At 38.5% G+C, this 23461-nt stretch overlaps 5 protein-coding genes and 1 pseudogene across 5 annotated transcripts; 4 read left to right on the top strand and 2 right to left on the bottom strand.

Annotated features, from left to right (window-relative positions):
* Positions 1-364: 364 nt before the first annotated feature.
* On the bottom strand, positions 365-3370 carry zgc:162780 (uncharacterized protein LOC555377 homolog). Its single transcript, XM_034574030.1, has 6 exons — positions 3070-3370; positions 2814-2974; positions 1873-2089; positions 1254-1357; positions 1005-1142; positions 365-566 (listed from the first exon to the last, which is right to left on the bottom strand). Exons 1-6 carry the CDS (start codon positions 3178-3180, stop codon positions 470-472), a joined length of 828 nt encoding a protein of 275 aa, XP_034429921.1. The 5' UTR covers positions 3181-3370; the 3' UTR covers positions 365-469.
* An 873-nt stretch (positions 3371-4243) lies between these two features.
* zgc:162396 (uncharacterized protein LOC555292 homolog) lies at positions 4244-7710 on the bottom strand. The gene is given in 6 exon segments (XM_034574031.1): positions 4244-4485; positions 4585-4719; positions 5179-5282; positions 5910-6126; positions 6918-7078; positions 7249-7710. Coding segments are annotated over 6 exon segments (819 nt in total). The 5' UTR covers positions 7360-7710; the 3' UTR covers positions 4244-4394.
* A 3207-nt stretch (positions 7711-10917) lies between these two features.
* On the top strand, positions 10918-11871 carry LOC117754922 (olfactory receptor 6N1-like). The gene has a single exon (XM_034574281.1). The coding sequence runs from the start codon at positions 10918-10920 to the stop codon at positions 11869-11871; it is 954 nt and encodes a 317-aa protein (XP_034430172.1).
* A 1935-nt stretch (positions 11872-13806) lies between these two features.
* Positions 13807-14982, top strand: LOC117754872 (olfactory receptor 6N1-like). Its single transcript, XM_034574211.1, has one exon. The coding sequence runs from the start codon at positions 13963-13965 to the stop codon at positions 14908-14910; it is 948 nt and encodes a 315-aa protein (XP_034430102.1). The 5' UTR covers positions 13807-13962; the 3' UTR covers positions 14911-14982.
* A 2929-nt stretch (positions 14983-17911) lies between these two features.
* LOC117754873 lies at positions 17912-19128 on the top strand (annotated as a pseudogene).
* A 1946-nt stretch (positions 19129-21074) lies between these two features.
* LOC117754905 (olfactory receptor 6N1-like) lies at positions 21075-22094 on the top strand. Its single transcript, XM_034574253.1, has one exon. The coding sequence runs from the start codon at positions 21075-21077 to the stop codon at positions 22020-22022; it is 948 nt and encodes a 315-aa protein (XP_034430144.1). The 3' UTR covers positions 22023-22094.
* Positions 22095-23461: the final 1367 nt, after the last annotated feature.

Genomic DNA, 23461 nt, shown 5'->3' with positions numbered 1-23461 from the left:
AGAATAATCACACTCCAAGTGGATACAGACACATGATCCTGTCACAACAGATCTCAAGCAGCCAGAGGGGACATGAAACAGTTCTTCAGTACAGACACCTTATATCTGCTATGAGGTCCATCACCTCTATCATTGAAATCTTAATTACTGCTGCTAAAATCAAATGAAGATTCGATGGAAAATGAGTATTGTGGAGGCCTCAGGGCAAATAAATCTACAGAGGTCTACAAATAAAGAGAATATAGCTGTCTGAGATTATGTAAAGTGGATTAAGGCCACATAAACGATGAGTTTTTTTTTTTTAAATGCCTCCAAAATGAACAGAGACAATGAATGCAGAGACAATAATCACATAGACTCTTGATCAAGTGTCACCCTCTAGTGGTATTTTATAAAACAACCTCACACATAGATTTCCTGTGTCCATGACGTTCATGACCGGTGTTGAAAGTGTGAGAGGCGGTCGGACTCAGGCCTCCTCTGGTTTACAGGCCAGCATGTAGTAATACTTCACAGCCACCACCACCTCTGCCTCTGCTGAGGTCACCTGCATCACGGACATCAGCCTGGACAGAGAGGAGCATGGGAAATAAAGTGTTAACATCCTGTCACTGTTGCACATCTTATCTCTCAGCGTGTCATATAACAACTAGAATGGTGCAAACCTCCGCCCCAAGGCTCAACAGGCTCCTTAAATTCAATCAAGCTGCACCAAATGTGACACACTCATAGATATCACTCATAAAAACAAAATTCTAGATCCGGATCATCTCCTAAATTTAATAGGTTCTTCAATGACAAATCTCTCATCCAAGTTTCTATCTCACGAACAAATAAAGATACAAATCAACAAACAAACAAACAACCAGACAGACAGACAGGGGTGAAATATAAAATCCTTGGCAGAGGTAATAATAATATCATCATATGAGTCATTTTCTTCATTTTCACCGACACGTGTGTGATGTGCATGCGTGTGTATACTGTGGTGTACAAGTATTTACTTTTGACAAATGTCCTGGGAGAGTTGTGCGGCCTTCTGCGGGTCCTCTCTCAGCAGAATCTGATAACTGGAGAAAGACTCCACCATCCCCATGTAGCCGGACAGAGGCATGGCCTTTCTCACTCTCACACACTCTTGCCTTTTATGAACACACACACACACACAAATCATACTACTGTACTGACCGAAGTGATAAAAGATTAGAAATGAATATATTTAGAATTTAGAAAGAAGAATGTTATTCACTCACCACTCCTTGTCCGGGTAAGGGATGGATTCATATGCCGCCCGGTACAACTCAATAGAGCTGGGACCAAGATGAGGGTCGCGGTAAAGTTTTAAAGCTGCATAAAACTGATCAAATCATCAGAAAAGTCCATCAACTCACTAATGTCATTATATACAACATGAGTCAGGTGTTTTACTCACTGATGGGTTTTACACAATAATATCCACTAGATGGCGATGTTTGCATTGTGATTTGCTTGTGTTGTTTGTATTTGCTGTGATGAAGGTGTTTTTCCTGTTTTTGCCTGTTTAGTCAGCTTGTGCATGTTTTCTTAAGTTGCAGTGCACTGAGATCTCAGAGCCACCTTATTATTATTATTATTATGTTTGTCTCAGTGTGATGAAGCCTGTCTGAACACGTGTAATCTTAAATCTTAAAGGTAAGGATTAAAGGCTCTGATCTTTTAGTATGAAGACATAAGAACAGGTTATGACTAATGACTTGGTTGTTAAATGGTGGGATCCCCAGCAACAGGATAAAATCATGTGTCCTGACATGTTAGTATATCTATAACAGGAAAAACAATTGAAAACTGTATTCATGTGCACATTCACAGTAACCTCTCTCACTCTGCGTGTACCTCTGTGCAGACTTGGTTGAGTGTTTGCGAGCAGCAGCCCTCGTAGCTGAGCTCCATGTCCATGGTGTAGCTGAGCAGAGCCAAGCAGCCGCGGGGCTTCAGGACTCTGTGGGCCTCCAGGAGAAAGCGTGGCCTGTCAAACCATTGGAACGCAGTCAGAACCGTCACCAGGTCCACTGAGCTGTCAGCAAATGGCAGCTCCTCAGCCGCACACTCTCTGAAGATGGGAAGGTAGCAGGAACTGAATCAAACACCTCACACACACACCAGGTGAAACAACGTTTGGACCATTCCACATTTTACAACTAATGAATCCTTAAATACAAAAATCATTAGGTCAGATTCAACAATTCATTTCTGAGTTAATGTTGCACCAATGCAATAAATGATTAACTCCACCAGGTATCCATCCAGGTTTTACTGATAGTAATGTAGATATCATAAAATATCTCTAACACTGGGACTAAATACTCCATTGATACTGGGTTTATTTAATCAATGTTTCCATGCTATGCATTTCATTTTTAAAATATTTGTATTCTATATATAATATTACCAAACAACACATAGGGGATTATTATTCAGTTGACTGTATGTTTGTTCTGCAGTCTGGGCCTCACAGCATGACCGACTTTCACCGGACAAGGTTCCCATTGTTCTCTCTTGTGGCCAAGTTGCTCAACAGTCTCAAAGTGAAACAAGTCATATGATGTAAATATAAAAATGTTGGTGTTATCTTGATATCTCACCATGCATATTTTGAATGGTTGGCTTGATTTCTCCCTCTATAGCCAAGTAAACATGGCACAACAAAACTAAAAAGAGACACATGAAGCTTTCAGGTAGCATTGAATTAGCCTTTCACTTACGGTCTCATGTAAAAACCTTGTTAAGTTCAAGAATAAAATATGAATCCTGACTGCAGGTCGGTCCATGCTCACCTATATGTGATGTTTGCCTCCAGAGCATACTGCAAAGCCAAATCCAGCTGGGCAGGACTCACATCTGTCCCCACCACAGAGGCAAAGTGTTGGGCCAGCAGCTGAGTGCCCTGTCCCGAGCCACAACCCACATCCACTGCCAGCTCAAAGGGACGAGCTTTCTGTCAAAATAACACCGCTGTGCAGTTAGTTTTGACATTGGTCCTCCAGTAGTTAATATTCCAGAGGCTGCCATCCTCTTCCTACTTGCACTTACCCGTTTTTCCAGGAATCCAAGGACCTGTTGTATAAGATGTTCTGATGGAGAGACCCTGTACTTTAAGTAAGAAGCTGCATGCTTCTTGCCCTCAAACAGACGGTGAGCCATTGTTAGCTGATGCCTCTGTGAACAGCTGATTTATCAAAAGCTTCATAAAGAGATTAAAGCAATCGATATTACCTTCTTTTTTCGTCTGCAGGCAGGCGGTCAGACACACACACACACACACATGCATGCACGGACGCACACACACACAAGAGGGAAACAACGGGGTGCAAAGGAACTGGGAGGCTACATTATCTCTGCTGGTATGTGATGTGTTTCATAATGAGGGTGTTTAAAGGGACAGCTCTCTCTGTGTGGAACAATGCCAAGTGAACTGAATGTCATCATAAATATAACACATTTATGCAAAGCTCACAGGGCTGGGTCGGTTCATGGGTCGTGTCAGAACAAGCTACTGAGGACGATGTGGCCGAGGGTAAGATTTGTATGTTTGTTATTATAGTATTGCAAAGACTTCATGTGTGCAACTGTGTGTGCGTCTGTTGGCTTCTTGATCTCATGGTACTATTTAACTAAAGGTTGTTAATTATTAACGGTCACTGCTTATAAACCTCTACAGCTGCTGGTCAGCAGAATTTAATTCAGTCCGTTTACTGCAAGGGTTGTGAGGACATATCAACACTGACTTCAAAGGATTAATAATAAACTGCTCCGTAGTTGTGATCCCAAATTATCAGTCCTCTGGATATTGCAGTGTTTCATATGCTTATTATAGGTATTTTAAACTTGTCTCTGCAATGTACCAGTTATATCTGGTTGTCAATTAAATATAAAAAGTACTTAGTATCTTTTTTTGTATTATTGGCTTCTTCAGAAAGTACTTTTAATGGTAATACAGTATGATGTCATCATTACACTACACGTATTTTCATGTTGCACAAAGTAGAAACAGTAAACGCTGTCAGAAGTGGCAAGCTACCTTCAACAAACTGAAAAATAGCAGAGAATTAAGAAGTCACACTGAAGCAGTTACAACAAATAAGTCTGCGAGGGTTCAGCTGCATTTGGAAATGTTTTGAATCGTAGTTTAACTGCAAAATGAATGAGTCTAATCCTTCTGTGACAAAACACAGTGTGTTAAGGGTGAGGTTGTAAAACTTATGACACAGAATTGACATTACACACGAAAAGGTCAGTAAGAGTTCGACTGGGGAAAAACACAGAAATGTCCAAATTCAATAAGAACACTCTTTAATACATCAGAGGCTTTAACATCCCAGAATCAGTTTTTTCTTTTTCTTTTTCTGTAGCGTTGATCATTGTGGTTTAGATGCCAGGACACAGAAATATTCCATCGTCCACTCTATTTCAGTGTCCGGAGACGTGACTCCCATTTCATCCAGAAACCTGTGAAGCAGTGAGAAAACAGAGTCTGATTATAGAACTTGTGTGTGTGTGTGTGTGTGTGTGTGTGTGTGTGTGTGTGTGTGTGTGTGTGTGTGTTACCTCTTCTCAGTGTTGAGCAGCAGGTCGTTAGCAGCCTGAGGGTCTTTCTTCTTGTAAGTTTGGAACATGGACAGGGTCTCAATAAATCCCACCAGGTTTTTCAAAGTGATGAAAGATTTCACTTCTGTTTCAATCCTGTTGTATCAATATAGCAGATTGATTTTTTTATTCAATACAAAAATAATGAGAAATAGATAGATAGAATATAAAAACTAGATAGAATTAATCTTCTAAACCTGATGTTTTATGACCTGTCTGTTTTTAACTTGTATGTTTATATGCTCTATAAATAAAGATTATTATTGTTATTATATTAAAACCACATTTAAATGTACTATATCTAGTCTTTTATTTTGGTCTTGCACACACTCATGAATATCGGTTCCCTAAATATGACCGATTTTTTTTAAAGATCCAGAAATTATTCTCTGAGAAACCAAACAAAATGTTTAAACACTTTTATTATCCATATTTTATAGGCTAGGATATACAATTATGCCTAATTTGTCTTTTTAAAGGTCAGCCGACAGTTAATTCTAGGTATAACAGAGGTGTACTTAGCATTGGTCAGTTAAGTGTCTGTGTTGTAATTACCGTTCTTTGTCTGGAAAAGGGATGGCAGAGTATAACTCCTCCAGTTTACTGTTACACTGAGCTACTGGGTTGATGCTGGTGTATGGCATCAGCAGCTGTGTCACCTGAAAGTGAATATAGATAAAAACATGAATCCTTTACTGTATGCACTGACTTTTGTGTTGTGTCTGTATGTATGTGAAAATAATATATAATGTAAGTTATATAAACTAACATTGAAAACAAGCAAAAGGTAAAACAGAAAAAACTGCAGGTTGATTAATCAGTATGTTTGCTGTAGTTATTAATGATGGTAGTGACAGGAGCTAGAGAGCAGCTCCAGGTGAACCAGGGAGAGTTGATTGGCAGAGCGGTGATTAGTTGGACAATTAACTCTCCCTGGTTTCAAAAGGCAGCAAAAGAGCTGCCACAGGGGAAGAGACAGGAAAGAGACACATGAGGAGAAACACATGAGAGTCACACAGACAGAAAAAGAGACAGATGACGGAGCTGAGCAGCCACGCCAGCAGAAACAGCTGGTCACTTTATGTTTAGTGTTTTGGAATTTATGTTTGGTGCGGTTTAATTAATAAAAAGATGCTGAAAGGCAACAGGTTCACCTCTGGCTGTTGTGGGAGAGACCCCTGTGCCACAGTAGCATTATCTCCACTTTACTGAATAACTCTGGAAGTTGTGGTGTTATCCTTATTTTCACATTTGACTAAAATAATGATTTCAGTTATTACACCCACCTCTTCATAGAGGCTGTTAAGTTGTTCTCCACAGTTCTGGTAGGAAAGTCTGTTTTTCTGAATAGTGTAACTCAGCAGAGCAATGCAGCCCCTGGGCTTCAGAACCCGATTGGCCTCGGCCAGGAACCTTGAGTGATCAAACCAGTGGGCTGCTGCTGATGCCGTCACCAAGTCTACAGAGCCGTCAGAGAATGGAAGCTCCTCTGCTCTCCCTTTCCTGCAGGTGCAACAGACAGAACAGCCTGTGAGTCCAGATAAATAGCACAGAGAAAGACAACTGAACACTGTTCACTGATACAACCATTACCACTGGTTACATGAACGCTTCTCTTTAAAGTCTGAATTTCATTCATGTGATTTCGCGCAAGAATAAACCATTACAGGTAGGCATCTGGGTACCATAGAAACAGAACTCAACCTCAGTTAAGTCTCCTTCAGTGACTTATCCAGAAGGATTACAGGACTTCATCCATGAGAATACCTTCATTGACACCTCAGAAAAGGTGCGTAGTGTTTCTGGGATTCCTGGGAGCTTTTAACACATTGGAGTTGTCGCCCAGCTGATCAGAGAGGTGCACAAAGGAAAGGGGGGCCTAGTTGTGTAGGCGCAGAGTAACTTCTAGAAATACAACATCAGATTAGTGTCAGTTTGAAAAGAGAATGAAAATTGAGTGGAGCCTCAATTACTCTCTTCACCCTTGCCATGAATTTGGGGATCAAGGCATCGGAAATTGAATGCAGAGGCCCTCTGTCCAAGTCTGGCATTGAACAGCCAACCCACTAGAGCCGTTTGGACAAATTCGCAGTCACCAAATCATCACTGTGTAGTGATAGGGGTGGATCCTAGAAAAGCTAATTTCTGCAGTCTAGTCAGGGCACTTTATGAGAGGAGCAATAAACTCCAGATCTAAAGGAGCCACGAAGAATATTTGTACAAATCAACAAACAAGATTTTACATAATTCAGGTTGTGTTCAGGTTAGCGTAACAGCCCCTCCAGACGTCTTACCTGTACTCGATGTTGGGGAACCCTGGCACAGCTCTGGCCTCCTCCAGCTGACACTCACTGATGTCAATTCCCACGACTTCTTTAAAGTGCGGCGCCAATAGTCGAGAGGTCTGGCCTGTCCCACATCCCAGATCTACTGCCAGCACATGTGGCTGTCCCTTCTGAGGATCACAACATACAGTATATGTAGTATTCGTTGTCAGTATGATGAATGTTGCAGGTTCCCCAACAACTCTCAGTTTTCACAACAAATAAGCAGAATACCCTATTCCAGAGCTCGTTATGCACTTTGCTATTGTATTGTATCTTCATAGTACTGACCACGTCTTACCTTTTCATCTAAGTATCACAGAATAATATCTTTGACCTCATCTGGAGGTGCAAAGCGATACTTTTGGTAGATGGAGGCGTGATCCTTCCCCTCAAAGAACCGGTGTGTCATGGTGGTGTTTCTTTTAGTCTTGTCTTTCTGATCGGTTGTCAGCTGTGCCTTCTCTGACCTTTGTTCCAGAAGTCCACCTTTTTGAGTAAAGCTCCTCCTTACTTTATATTTCAGTCTCTTGTCAGCATTTGTTATGTTCCCTTTAAATTAAGCCGTTTCCAGGACACACACTTCACCCAATTCCTGCAGGGTAGTTAAGTCTTCTTTTTAATACCTAACACGCTGGAAAATAATCACTATGTTCAACAGAGTTAAGTTACTAAGTAAATCAAGCTGCAGTGTCAAACAATGGAGAACGCAGACATTTAACGCCTTGAAGGAAGAGCTGTTTTGTGTAAAGAACATTTTTTCTACTTGTTTAATGTGAAATTAAGAAACTCAAGTTTACTGAGCTGCAGACATGTTGACAGTGAGTCACAGGGAAAGGGCCTCTTGCTTACCCCATCAATGCCAAATCATTTTTGCAGAGGGTATTTAACAACTGCATACTTACAAAAGAATGAATAACTCGTTTCGACTCGAATATGAATGTGGGGGCATGTGGACACTTGGATGACACCACATGAGCAGTATGGAGACATGTTTTTATGTTTTTTTACTGTTGTTTTTTTTACGTCTGAAGATAAGTCCCTAACATCTTATGTTTACCCCTGAAACTCCAGCGGCGTTTTGTGGACTCAAACACTTCACCCACCCCTCCATCGGCATAGTGGGGAGTAGATAATGAGTTCATTATCATTTTTGGGTGAACTATTCCCTGTTTTATACCAGGGTTTTCTACCCCTACATAAATAAAGTATTTTTTCTTAATCATTGCGTTTCTGGCAGTCGTTTGCGATGTGATTGTGGCATAAGTTCATGTGTAAACACAATTGCTATCAGTCAGATCTACCAGAGCTTTGAGATTGTTAATTAATTTTTGCTCTGTGTTATCTTTGTCTCTTTTAACCCTTTCATTTGTCACCAGTGGACAATTGAACAGACATTACTTTTTTGGAAAGTTGAAACCAGGACCACCTACAAGTGCATGACCCATTCACATGACAGAACAGGCTGCTCCTTGAATCCAAAGATCATAGAGATTCTGAATTGTGTCACTCCACTATAACGGCAGCTGTAGTGAAGTTGCAAGGGCCCCTTCAATGTTGCATGTTGCTTTAAACTAAGTTTATTGTTCATTCTCTTGACCAACACTGAAAAACATCTTTGTTTTGTCTTGGTTGCCGAGGATGGGCCTCCAGGGTTGCCAAGTGTGTTTAATTGCTCTTGAGGGATGATGGAGATAATGACCTGTTGACCACTTACAAATTAGTTACTTAGTATTTATAACCTTTGAAAAACAAAGCATGCCGTGTTCTGCCCCATGGGCTCTCATTAAAGTCTTGACATCATTAACCATTATGTTGATGGAAACCAAACCCATATCTATCCTTTAAAGTAGCATTTCATGTTTATTTTTTTCTTTCAATGAAAAAACTAAGCAAAAGTAACACTAATTGCTCTGGTTCTCTAGCACCTGGTGAAGATACTCAAGGGATCTCAGTGGTGGGCATTGAAGAGGGAACTGGGACTAACAAAAGTCATTGCAGTAACCTTACATCACTCGGGGAATATGGCCAGTTCTTTTGAAAAGTGTATTAGGGTCATAAAGTTAAAGACTTACAAGGTCTTTAAACATATAGTTGAGTAACAAAAGTTGTTGTTGTGCACTTGGTACCAATATCGTACTATGAAGTCTTTAGGTCTAAGCAGTTATCTCTGTATCGGACATCATGCCAAAAGGTTTTAGATGTCTGCATTTGTTTCCTAAACACATTTATCTGGTGACTAAAGTATCATTCAATAAGAGTCACACGTCACATTCTATAAGTCTAACCACCCTGTATTGAATGATGAGGGTAGCGATATTTGATATATATCTGACTGCCAGTAAGTCCAATGAAAACACTGTAACTAACAATAAACTCAAAAGTACTAACAAGTAATGTCTATGTATCCAAGACACATGCTGGGGTTTTGGGCTCAGTGTAGAGCCAATGCTCGGATGACCAACGACTGAATGGAGCTGACAGAAAATCTACAGTAGCTCAGACTCTTCACAACTGTAGTGAGCAGAAAACAATCTCAGAATGAACAACAGGTCCAGTCTTGAGGTGGTTTGGCTACAACAGTAGAAGACCATGTTGGGTTCCTCTTCTGTCCGCTAAGAGCTGCAGTAGACACAGACTCGCCAACACTGGACAGACACTGGAAATATGTAAATCTGGATTTCTGCTGAGGCTGCAGATGACAAGCTCAGAATCTGGCATCGATAGCACGTAAACCAACCTGCTTTGTGTCAACAGTCCAGGCTACTGATGGTGGTGTAATGATGTGGGGGATATTTTCTTGGTACAATTTGGGCCCATAATACCAAGCTCTGAATGCAACAGTCTGTCTGAGTGTTATTGTAGACCATGTTCATCCCTTTAAGGCTACGATGTACTGTCTTCTACCAGCTATTTCCAGCATGGTAATGCACCTTGTCACAAAGCAAAAATCTTCTCACTTGTTTCATGATCATGAACAATAAGAGACCAGCAGTGAACGTGAATGCTAAGGGAATATCGCCAAAAATAAACGCCATGCCACGATTTCCCTCGCCATAAGAGGGAAATGTTTTATTGACCTCCTCAATTGGAAGTGGACAGGAGGCAAAGGTTCACCGCTGATGAATTTTGCATGTATGCGTGACAGTGCCCTGAATGTTCAACTGACAAATGACCTGATGCGGTCATGTCAACATGGAGCAGGAACTTTCCCAACATTGTGTGGAACAAATGCCATTAATAATTGAATAGAGAGCAGAGGGAGGCCCCACCCAGTATGAGTATGGTGTTCAGAGTAGTTTGTGAGTGTATATACTGCCAGTGCTCAAAATCATACATACTTGATCTATCCCGGATCTTTGAAGTGGATTGTGCTGACACTAACTTTTAGACACAACTCCACATTGAAGCTGAGGTGACAATTGACCAGATACCATCACTGTCAGCTTTGTCTTGATATGCCAGTAAAGTTGGTTGGAAATTTGTGCAGGGGTACGACCCGGAGTAATTTGTTTTCTACATAGTTATTGTTATGATCAGTAAAAGGGTTTTAATCTTAAAGTGATTTTTACATTTTCTATGTCCAGTTTCCCAAAGGAGTGATGCCTGTGATGATGTAATAACAATGTGTGTGTGACAAGTTAAAGAGGCTTCAGCTGCTTTGGTGAAACCAGTGGTAACCTTCCCTGCCACAGACCACACACAGCCAGCTTGAGGATCATTCGGGAGCAGAGTGACCTCAAAGACTTTATTCTGATTAACTTTCTTACTTATTGATGATATATATTTCTATATATTCACATACGTATATAGCTCTAACTCATAATTGTATTGTATCATTTATCACAGTAACTGCCTAAGTTAGTGACTAAACAGGTAAAAGGGAGGGGCAGCTGCACTGTAACTATTGAAGATGAGACTGTAGAGTTTTCTCGTCACTGAACCACCTCTGGCTCTGTCTATGAGGTAAATGGAAAACTATACTAATCCCCCTTATTTTAACCTCACCATGTTTGTGAACTTAGGCAGCTACCGCTACCCAACATTTGTCTTGAGTTTCTTGCTGTATGCGTTTATTGTCTCAGCTAATCTGGTCATAATACTGGCAATATCACAAGAGAAGAAATTACATGAGCCCATGTATATTTTCATTATGTGCCTCTCTATTAACTCTATGTACGGCTCTGCTGGCTTCTTCCTCAGATTTCTCAGAGACCTTTTGTCTGATACTCATTTGATCTCACGGTCGGCATGTTTCACTCAGGTCTACATCATTTACTCCTATGCATCCTATGAGCTCAACATTTTAAGCATTATGGCATATGATCGATATGTCGCTGTATGTCAACCTTTGCACTACCACAACAAAATGACCTTGAAGGTGGTGTCTAAGTTGACTGTGGTAGCGTGGATCTATCCGTCCATTTCTGTTGCAGTTTGTCTTTATCTGTCCTCCAGGCTTCCTTTGTGTGGCAATAAGATACCAAAGGTGTTTTGTGCAAACTGGCCTATCGTAAAACTGTCATGTGTTGCTACTCTGATCAATAACCTTGTTGGAATGCTTTTGACTTTAAGCACAGTTTTTCTTCCCCTGGCTTTTGTCCTGTTTACATACGTTAAAATCTTTTTGGTGTGTAGAAAACGCAGTTCAAAATTCAAGGGCAAAGTAGTACAAAGCTGTGTGCCACACATTGTTACATTTGTCAGTTATTCCATCACTTTTTTTTGTGACATTTCCCTGAGCAGAATTAATGTTGAAGAGCTGAATCGATTTCTAGGTGTAATTCTGTCACTTGAGTTTGTTGTGATTCCTCCGATTCTGAATCCTCTTGTGTATGGCCTGAAGTTACCAGAAATTAGAAAAACTATATCCAGAATGCTCTCCTGCTCAAAACATGACAAAGAAGCTAAACCTTTGAAATAAGAGTGATATAATGTCCTTGTGCTGATGTGACCTTCTTTCATCATTAACTTACAAATTATTTGACCTTAATAATGATTAGTAAGTGTTATGAATACTTGGCTTAATTTTTGTGGAGATTGATTTATATGTATTTTTCCTTTTGATCAATTAACCAAACAAAATACGAATATGTAAACAATGAATAAAACATGATTTGCTGATTGATGGACAAAGAGTCTGTGTATCATTTGTAAAAGAGCCACAGTGATACTGGAGTAAAGATGACCTGCAGTAAACTCAAATCATACTTCATAACAAGAATTTTATCAATAAATGTATTTTTGTTATTGTGACAAGGAACAAGATGAAGTCAAATTTCAAAATACACTGCCATTTTAAAATCTATTTTAGATGCATGGTTGTCTTTGCTGATATTATACATTTTATGATTATTATTTATACAAATTTTTATTGTAATAACTATTTAATAAGAGGTGTTTACATAATGTTACTGCATAAAATAGATGGTTCCATCACTTGCATGCAAGTAATAATCTAAATGTATAACGGAGCAAACTGACCAGGTGTATATGTAAAGTAAATGATAACTTGTGTTTAATATGAATGAAGTAATTGCAAATGAAGTTCCAATTCTGCAGTATCACATACCCATTGTGATTATTTGCATTTATTAGTATATTATATAATTAATAAGTAAATGAGTAGTACTAATAGTAATAAGGAGATAGATAAACAAGAAATAACCAGATTTTTGTAACATAAACCTCGTTATTAGGTAAAACCTGTTCATTGAGCCATCGGGGCTCCTGCTGCATACAGGTGGATGGGTTCTCATTGTGCCTGGATACCTAAAGCAAAGGCCCAGAGACCTGCTGCTACATCAGTATCTCAATAGTTGACCTTCTGGAGAGTTCCACCACCTGTATGAGAAAGGTATCTGAGGCTCGACCACAAAGTGTCTGGGCCTCTCTGGCCTCCTGTGGCATTGACAAGACGGCCACTGCTGCATGAACAGAGAGTATTTTCACACTGTGGAGTGCAGATTAGGGGGGGGGGGGGGGGCTGTTCCTCCGGTTTTAGAACAAGTTGGATGTTTACAATTGATTGCTGCTTTAAGCCAAGCAGGTCACCCACGTCCTGTCCTTGACGACTTGTTGTTGACTCAGTTGTCCAACAAATATAAAAAAATATTTAGACATTAAAATGACTGATGGCACAATTTAGGGGCCTCTCAGTATCTTATAAGGTCATTTTAAGTGACCTCAGTTCCAGACTGACAGTTTAAGGAGCAAAATTAGACTCAAAAAGGTCACAAATGTGTATAACATGATCTAGAAATGAAAGATAAGATGAAAATAAATAAGAGAAGATAAGAAAATGGTTTATTTGTCCAAATATGGAGACATTTGCTGCGGATGAATATATGATAATATATGAAGATGAACCATCCTCACGGACAAGTAAAGTGACCACAAACGTTCTTTAAACCAATATTATTAGAATAATAATAATTACTCAAATGTAACCACATTAATGTGGTCACCCTATATTAGGGGTGCCACATTAGCATTTATTTGATTTTATAATGTTAAAATGGCACATGGTATGAACAATTATTAACAGCGGCCTATCTTTAAAAACGTTTATTATGATCAATAAACGCTTTTAATCTTAGAGAGCAAACAGATTTTTACACTTTCATGTCCAGTTTCCCAAAGGAGTGATGCCTGTGATGATGTAATAACAATGTGTGTGTGACAAGTTAAAGAGGCTTCAGCTGCTTTGGTGAAACCAGTGGTAACCTTCCCTGCCACAGACCACACACAGCCAGCTTGAGGATCATTCAGGAGCAGAGTGACCTCAAAGATTTTATTCTGATTAACTTTCTTACTTATTGATGATATATATTTCTATATATTCACATACGTATATACCTCTAACTCATAATTGTATTGTATCATTTATCACAGTAACTGCCTAAGTTAGTGACTAAACAGGTAAAAGGGAGGGGCAGCTGCACTGTAACTATTGAAGATGAGACTGTAGAGTTTTCTCATCACTGAACCACCTCTGGCTCTGTCTATGAGGTAAATGGAAAACTATACTAATCCCCCTTATTTTAACCTCACCATGTTTGTGAACTTAGGCAGCTACCGCTACCCAACATTTGTCTTGTGTTTCTTGCTGTATGCGTTTATTGTCTCAGCTAATCTGGTCATAATACTGGCAATATCACAAGAGAAGAAATTACATGAGCCCATGTATATTTTCATTATGTGCCTCTCTATTAACTCTATGTACGGCTCTGCTGGCTTCTTCCTCAGATTTCTCAGAGACCTTTTGTCTGATACTCATTTGATCTCACGGTCGGCATGTTTCACTCAGGTCTACATCATTTACTCCTATGCATCCTATGAGCTCACCATTTTAGGCATTATGGCATATGATCGATATGTCGCTGTATGTCAACCTTTGCACTACCACAACAAAATGACCTTGAAGGTGGTGTCTAAGTTGATTGTGTTAGCGTGGATCTATCCGTCCATTTCTGTTGCAGTTTGTCTTTATCTGTCCTCCAGGCTTCCTTTGTGTGGCAATAAGATACCAAAGGTGTTTTGTGCAAACTGGCCTGTCGTAAAACTGTCATGTGTTGCTACTCTGATCAATAACCTTGTTGGAATGCTTTTGACTTCAAGTGCAGTTTTTCTTCCCCTGGCTTTTGTCCTGTTTACATATGTAAAAATATTTTTGGTGTGTAGAAAACGCAGTTTAAAATTCAAGGGCAAAGTAGTACAAAGCTGTGTGCCACACATTGTTACATTTGTCAGTTATTCCATCACTGTGTTTTGTGACGTTGCCCTCAGCAGAATTAATGTTGAAGAGCTGAATCGATTTCTAGGTGTAATTCTGTCACTTGAGTTTGTTGTGATTCCTCCGATTCTGAATCCTCTTGTGTATGGCCTGAAGTTACCAGAAATTAGAAAAACTATATCCAGAATGCTCTCCTGCTCAAAACATGACAAAGAAGCTAAACCTTAGAAATAAGAGTGATATAATGTCCTTGTGCTGATGTGACCTTCTTTCATCATTAACTTACTAATTATTTGACCTTAATAATGATTAGTAAGTATTATGAATGTTATGAATACTTGGCTTAATTTTTGTGGAGATTAGTTTATATGTATTTTTCCCTTTTGATCAATTAACCAAACAAAATACAAATATGTAAACAATGAATAAAACATGATTTGCTGATTGATGGACAAAGAGTCTGTGTATCATTTGTAAAAGAGCCACAGTGATACTGGAGTAAAGATGACCTGCAGTAAACTCAAATCATACTTCATAACAAGAATTTTATCAATAAATGTATTTTTGTTATTGTGACAAGGAACAAGATGAAGTCAAATTTCAAAATACACTGCAATTTTAAAATCTATCTTAGATGCATGGTTGTCTTTGCTGATATTATACATTTTATGATTATTATTTATACAAATTTTTATTGTAATAACTATTTAATAAGAGGTGTTTACATAATGTTACTGAATAAAATAGATGGTTCCATCACTTGCATGCAAGTAATAATCTAGATGTATAACAGAGCAAACTGACCAGGTGTATATGTAAAGTAAATGATAACTTGTGTTTAATATGAATGAAGTAATTGCAAATGAAGTTCCAATTCTGCAGTATCACATACCCATTGTGATTATCTGCATTTATTAGTATATTATATAATTAATAAGTAAATGAGTAGTACTAATACTAATATGAAGGAGATAGATAAACAAGAAATAACCAGATTTTTGTAACATAAACCTCGTTATTAGGTAAAACCTGTTCATTGAGCCATCGGGGCTCCTGCTGCATACAGGTGGATGGGTTCTCATTGTGCCTGGATACCTAAAGCAAAGGCCCAGAGACCTGCTGCTACATCAGTATCTCAATAGTTGACCTTCTGGAGAGTTCCACCACCTGTATGAGAAAGGTATCTGAGGCTCGACCACAAAGTGTCTGGGCCTCTCTGGCCTCCTGTGGCATTGACAAGACGGCCACTGCTGCATGAACAGAGAGTATTTTCACACTGTGGGGTGCAGATTAGGGGGGGGGGCTGTTCCTCCGGTTTTAGAACAAGTTGGATGTTTACAATTGATTGCTGCCTTAAGCCAAGCAGGTCTCCCACGTCCTGTCCTTGGCGACTTGTTGTTGACTCAGTTGTCCAACAAATATAAAAATATATAAGAGGTTCTACAATATTTAGACATTAAAATGACTGATGGCACAATTTAGGGGCCTCTCAGTATCTTATAAGGTCATTTTAAGTGACCTCAGTTCCAGACTGACAGTTTAAGGAGCAAAATTAGACTCAAACAGGTCACATAAGTGTATAACATGATCTAGAAATGAAAGATAAGATGAAAATAAATAAGACAAGATAAGAAAATGGTTTATTTGTCCAAATATGGAGACATTTGCTGCGGATGAAAATATGATAATATGTGAAGATGAACCATCCTCACGGGTCCCCGGACAACTGAAGTGACCACAAACGTTCTTTAAACCAATATTATTAGAATAATAATAATTACTCAAATGTAACCACATTAATGTGGTCACCCTATATTAGGGGTGCCACAATAGCATTTATTTGATTTTATAATGTTAAAATGTCCCTTGGTATGAACAATTATTAACAGCGGCCTATCTTTAAAAACATTTATTATGATCAGTAAACGCTTTTAATCTTAGAGAGCAAACTGATTTTTACACTTTCATGTCCAGTTTCCCAAAGGAGTGATGCCTGTGATGATGTAATAACAATTCATTGAGCCATCGGGGCTCCTGCTGCATACAGGTGGATGGGTTCTCATTGTGCCTGGATACCTAAAGCAAAGGCCCAGAGACCTGCTGCTACATCAGTACCTCAATAGTTGACCTTCTGGAGAGTTCCACCACCTGTATGAGAAAGGTATCTGAGGCTCGACCACAAAGTGTCTGGGCCTCTCTGGCCTCCTGTGGCATTGACAAGACGGCCACTGCTGCATGAACAGAGAGTATTTTCACACTGTGGGGTGCAGATTAGGGGGGGGGGGCTCTTCCTCCGGTTTTAGAACAAGTTGGATGTTTACAATTGATTGCTGCCTTAAGCCAAGCAGGTCTCCCACTTCCTGTCCTTGACGACTTGTTGTTGACTCAGTTGTCCAACAAATATAAAAAAATATTTAGACATTAAAATGACTGATGGCACAATTTAGGGGCCTCTCAGTATCTTATAAGGTCATTTTAAGTGACCTCAGTTCCAGACTGACAGTTTAAGGAGCAAAATTAGACTCAAAAAGGTCACAAATGTGTATAACATGATCTAGAAATGAAAGATAAGATGAAAATAAATAAGAGAAGATAAGAAAATGGTTTATTTGTCCAAATATGGAGACATTTGCTGCGGATGAATATATGATAATATATGAAGATGAACCATCCTCACGGACAAGTAAAGTGACCACAAACGTTCTTTAAACCAATATTATTAGAATAATAATAATTACTCAAATTTAACCACATTAATGTGGTCACCCTATATTAGGGGTGCCACATTAGCATTTATTTGATTTTATAATGTTAAAATGGCACATGGTATGAACAATTATTAACAGCGGCCTATCTTTAAAAACGTTTATTATGATCAATAAACGCTTTTAATCTTAGAGAGCAAACAGATTTTTACACTTTCATGTCCAGTTTCCCAAAGGAGTGATGCCTGTGATGATGTAATAACAATGTGTGTGTGACAAGTTAAAGAGGCTTCAGCTGCTTTGGTGAAACCAGTGGTAACCTTCCCTGCCACAGACCACACACAGCCAGCTTGAGGATCATTCAGGAGCAGAGTGACCTCAAAGACTTTATTCTGATTAACTTTCTTACTTATTGATGATATATATTTCTATATATTCACATACGTATATAGCTCTAACTCATAATTGTATTGTATCATTTATCACAGTAACTGCCTAAGTTAGTGACTAAACAGGTAAAAGGGAGGGGCAGCTGCACTGTAACTATTGAAGATGAGACTGTAGAGTTTTCTCATCACTGAACCACCTCTGGCTCTGTCTATGAGGTAAATGGAAAACTATACTAATCCCCCTTATTTTAACCTCACCATGTTTGTGAACTTAGGCAGCTACCGCTACCCAACATTTGTCTTGTGTTTCTTGCTGTATGCGTTTATTGTCTCAGCTAATCTGGTCATAATACTGGCAATATCACAAGAGAAGAAATTACATGAGCCCATGTATATTTTCATTATGTGCCTCTCTATTAACTCTATGTACGGCTCTGCTGGCTTCTTCCTCAGATTTCTCAGAGACCTTTTGTCTGATACTCATTTGATCTCACGGTCGGCATGTTTCACTCAGGTCTACATCATTTACTCCTATGCATCCTATGAGCTCACCATTTTAGGCATTATGGCATATGATCGATATGTCGCTGTATGTCAACCTTTGCACTACCACAACAAAATGACCTTGAAGGTGGTGTCTAAGTTGATTGTGTTAGCGTGGATCTATCCGTCCATTTCTGTTGCAGTTTGTTTTTATCTGTCCTCCATGCTTCCTTTGTGTGGCAATAAGATACCAAAGGTGTTTTGTGCAAACTGGCCTGTCGTAAAACTGTCATGTATTGCTACTCTGATCAATAACCTTGTTGGAATGCTTTGTACTTCAAGGCACAGTTTTTCTTCCCCTGGCTTTTGTCCTGTTTACATATGTAAAAATATTTTTGGTGTGTAGAAAACGCAGTTTAAAATTCAGGGGCAAAGTAGTACAAAGCTGTGTGCCACACGTTGTTACATTTGTCAGTTATTCCATCACTGTGTTTTGTGACGTTGCCCTCAGCAGAATTAATGTTGAAGAGCTGAATCGATTTCTAGGTGTAATTCTGTCACTTGAGTTTGTTGTGATTCCTCCGATTCTGAATCCTCTTGTGTATGGCCTGAAGTTACCAGAAATTAGAAAAACTATATCCAGAATGCTCTCCTGCTCAAAACATGACAAAGAAGCTAAACCTTAGAAATAAGAGTGATATAATGTCCTTGTGCTGATGTGACCTTCTTTCATCATTAACTTACTAATTATTTGACCTTAATAATGATTAGTAAGTATTATGAATGTTATGAATACTTGGCTTAATTTTTGTGGAGATTGATATATAGGTATTTTTTCTTTTGATCAATTAACCAAACAAAATACAAATATGTAAATAATGAATAAAACATGATTTGCTGATTGATGAACAAAGAGTCTGTGTATCATTTGTAAAAGAACCACAGTGATACTGGAGTAAAGATGACCTGCAGTAAACTCAAATCATACTTCATAACAAGAATTTTATCAATAAATGTATATTTGTTATTGTGACAAGGAACAAGATGAAGTCAAATTTCAAAATACACTGCAATTTTAAAATCTATTTTAGATGCATGGTTGTCTTTGCTGATATTATACATTTTATGATTATTATTTATACAAATTTTTATTGTAATAACTATTTAATAAGAGGTGTTTACATAATGTTACTGAATAAAATAGATGGTTCCATCACTTGCATGCAAGTAATAATCTAAATGTATAACGGAGCAAACTGACCAGGTGTATATGTAAAGTAAATGATAACTTGTGTTTAATATGAATGAAGTAATTGCAAATGAAGTTCCAATTCTGCAGTATCACATGCCCATTGTGATTATTTGCATTTATTAGTATATTATATAATTAATAAGTAAATGAGTAGTTCTAATACTAATAAGAAGGAGATAGATAAACAAGAAATAACCAGATTTTTGTAACATAAACCTCGTTATTAGGTAAAACCTGTTCATTGAGCCATCGGGGCTCCTGCTGCATACAGGTGGATGGGTTCTCATTGTGCCTGGATACCTAAAGCAAAGGCTCAGAGACCTGCTGCTACATCAGTATCTCAATAGTTGACCTTCTGGAGAGTTCCACCACCTGTATGAGAAAGGTATCTGAGGCTCGACCACAAAGTGTCTGGGCCTCTCTGGCCTCCTGTGGCATTGACAAGACGGCCACTGCTGCATGAACAGAGAGTATTTTCACACTGTGGGGTGCAGATTAGGGGGGGGGGGCTGTTCCTCCGGTTTTAGAACAAGTTGGATGTTTACAATTGATTGCTGCCTTAAGCCAAGCAGGTCACCCACGTCCTGTCCTTGGCGACTTGTTGTTGACTCAGTTGTCCAACAAATATAAAAATATATAAGAGGTTCTACAATATTTAGACATTAAAATGACTGATGGCACAATTTAGGGGCCTCTCAGTATCTTATAAGGTCATTTTAAGTGACCTCAGTTCCAGACTGACAGTTTAAGGAGCAAAGTTAGACTCAAAAAGGTCACAAATGTGTATAACATGATCTAGAAATGAAAGATAAGATGAAAATAAATAAGACAAGATAAGAAAATGGTTTATTTGTCCAAATATGGAGACATTTGCTGCGGATGAAAATATGATAATATATGAAGATGAACCATCCTCACGGGTCCCCGGACAACTGAAGTGACCACAAACGTTCTTTAAACCAATATTATTAGAATAATAATAATTACTCAAATGTAACCACATTAATGTGGTCACCCTATATTAGGGGTGCCACATTAGCATTTATTTGATTTTATAATGTTAAAATGTCACATGGTATGAACAATTATTAACAGCGGCCTATCTTTAAAAACGTTTATTATGATCAATAAACGCTTTTAATCTTAGAGAGCAAACAGATTTTTACACTTTCATGTCCAGTTTCCCAAAGGAGTGATGCCTGTGATGATGTAATAACAATGTGTGTGTGACAAGTTAAAGAGGCTTCAGCTGCTTTGGTGAAACCAGTGGTAACCTTCCCTGCCACAGACCACACACAGCCAGCTTGAGGATCATTCAGGAGCAGAGTGACCTCAAAGACTTTATTCTGATTAACTTTCTTACTTATTGATGATATATATTTCTATATATTCACATATGTATATAGCTCTAACTCATAATTGTATTGTATCATTTATCACAGTAACTGCCTAAGTTAGTGACTAAACAGGTAAAAGGGAGGGGCAGCTGCACTGTAACTATTGAAGATGAGACTGTAGAGTTTTCTCATCACTGAACCACCTCTGGCTCTGTCTATGAGGGAAATGGAAAACTATACTAATCCCCCTTATTTTAACCTCACCATGTTTGTGAACTTAGGCAGCTACCGCTACCCAACATTTGTCTTGTGTTTCTTGCTGTATGCGTTTATTGTCTCAGCTAATCTGGTCATAATACTGGCAATATCACAAGAGAAGAAATTACATGAGCCCATGTATATTTTCATTATGTGCCTCTCTATTAACTCTATGTACGGCTCTGCTGGCTTCTTCCTCAGATTTCTCAGAGACCTTTTGTCTGATACTCATTTGATCTCACGGTCGGCATGTTTCACTCAGGTCTACATCATTTACTCCTATGCATCCTATGAGCTCACCATTTTAGGCATTATGGCATATGATCGATATGTCGCTGTATGTCAACCTTTGCACTACCACAACAAAATGACCTTGAAGGTGGTGTCTAAGTTGATTGTGGTAGCGTGGGTTTTTCCGTCCATTTCTGTTGCAGTTTGTGTTTATCTGTCCTCCATGCTTCCTTTGTGTGGCAATAAGATACCAAAGGTGTTTTGTGCAAACTGGCCTGTCGTAAAACTGTCATGTGTTGCTACTCTGATCAATAACCTTGTTGGAATGCTTTTGACTTCAAGCACAGTTTTTCTTCCCCTGGCTTTTGTCCTGTTTACATATGTAAAAATCTTTTTGGTGTGTAGAAAACGCAGTTTAAAATTCAAGGGCAAAGTAGTACAAAGCTGTGTGCCACACATTGTTACATTTGTCAGTTATTCCATCACTGTGTTTTGTGACATTTCCCTGAGCAGAATTAATGTTGAAGAGCTGAATCGATTTCTAGGTGTAATTCTGTCACTTGAGTTTGTTGTGATTCCTCCGATTCTGAATCCTCTTGTGTATGGCCTGAAGTTACCAGAAATTAGAAAAACTATATCCAGAATGCTCTCCTGCTCAAAACATGACAAAGAAGCTAAACCTTAGAAATAAGAGTGATATAATGTCCTTGTGCTGATGTGACCTTCTTTCATCATTAACTTACTAATTATTTGACCTTAATAATGATTAGTAAGTATTATGAATGTTATGAATACTTGGCTTAATTTTTGTGGAGATTGATTTATATGTATTTTTCCCTTTTGATCAATTAACCAAACAAAATACGAATATGTAAACAATGAATAAAACATGATTTGCTGATTGATGAACAAAGAGTCTGTGTATCATTTGTAAAAGAGCCACAGTGATACTGGAGTAAAGATGACCTGCAGTAAACTCAAATCATACTTCATAACAAGAATTTGATCAATAAATGTATTTTTGTTATTGTGACAAGGAACAAGATGAAGTCAAATTTCAAAATACACTGCAATTTTAAAATCTATTTTAGATGCTTGGTTGTCTTTGCTGATATTATACATTTTATGATTATTATTTATACAACGTATTACTATAAGTGTATACGTATTTAGACACTATTTTTTATATAATTATATAATGAGATGTGTTTACATAATGTTACTGAATAAAATAGATGGTTCCATCACTTGCATGCAAGTAATAATCTAAATGTATAACGGAGCAAACTGACCAGGTGTATATGTAAAGTAAATGATAACTTGTGTTTAATATGAATGAAGTAATTGCAAATGAAGTTCCAATTCTGCAGTATCACATACCCATTGTGATTATTTGCATTTATTAGTATATTATATAATTAATAAGTAAATGAGTAGTACTAATAGTAATAAGGAGATAGATAAACAAGAAATAACCAGATTTTTGTAACATAAACCTCGTTATTAGGTAAAACCTGTTCATTGAGCCATCGGGGCTCCTGCTGCATACAGGTGGATGGGTTCTCATTGTGCCTGGATACCTAAAGCAAAGGCCCAGAGACCTGCTGCTACATCAGTACCTCAATAGTTTACCTTCTGGAGAGTTCCACCACCTGTATGAGAAAGGTATCTGAGGCTCGACCACAAAGTGTCTGGGCCTCTCTGGCCTCCTGTGGCATTGACAAGACGGCCACTGCTGCATGAACAGAGAGTATTTTCACACTGTGGGGTGCAGATTAGGGGGGGGGGGGCTCTTCCTCCGGTTTTAGAACAAGTTGGATGTTTACAATTGATTGCTGCCTTAAGCAAAGCAGGTCTCCCACTTCCTGTCCTTGACGACTTGTTGTTGACTCAGTTGTCCAACAAATATAAAAAAATATTTAGACATTAAAATGACTGATGGCACAATTTAGGGGCCTCTCAGTATCTTATAAGGTCATTTTAAGTGACCTCAGTTCCAGACTGACAGTTTAAGGAGCAAAATTAGACTCAAAAAGGTCACAAATGTGTATAACATGATCTAGAAATGAAAGATAAGATGAAAATAAATAAGAGAAGATAAGAAAATGGTTTATTTGTCCAAAT

The sequence above is a fragment of the Hippoglossus hippoglossus genome, chromosome 21 (assembly GCF_009819705.1).
Source record: "Hippoglossus hippoglossus isolate fHipHip1 chromosome 21, fHipHip1.pri, whole genome shotgun sequence".
NCBI lineage: Eukaryota > Metazoa > Chordata > Actinopteri > Pleuronectiformes > Pleuronectidae > Hippoglossus > Hippoglossus hippoglossus.
Note: the sequence above shows the minus strand (reverse complement) of the source record. Positions and strands in the feature narration are given on the sequence as shown.

What these genes read in the sequence shown, in the direction of transcription:
- LOC117754922 (XM_034574281.1), top strand. Translation starts at nt 10,918, where the DNA reads ATGGAAAACTATACTAATCCCCCTTATTTTAACCTCACCATGTTTGTG.
- LOC117754872 (XM_034574211.1), top strand. Translation starts at nt 13,963, where the DNA reads ATGGAAAACTATACTAATCCCCCTTATTTTAACCTCACCATGTTTGTG.
- LOC117754905 (XM_034574253.1), top strand. Translation starts at nt 21,075, where the DNA reads ATGGAAAACTATACTAATCCCCCTTATTTTAACCTCACCATGTTTGTG.
- zgc:162780 (XM_034574030.1), bottom strand. Translation starts at nt 3,180, where the DNA reads ATGGCTCACCGTCTGTTTGAGGGCAAGAAGCATGCAGCTTCTTACTTA. An exon ending in TTGGATTCCTGGAAAAACGG is followed by an intron (nt 2,975 to 3,069) that starts GTAAGTGCAAGT and finishes TTATTTTGACAG; the next exon opens with AAAGCTCGTCCCTTTGAGCT. An exon ending in CCTTACCCGGACAAGGAGTG is followed by an intron (nt 1,143 to 1,253) that starts GTGAGTGAATAA and finishes TGTTCATAAAAG; the next exon opens with GCAAGAGTGTGTGAGAGTGA.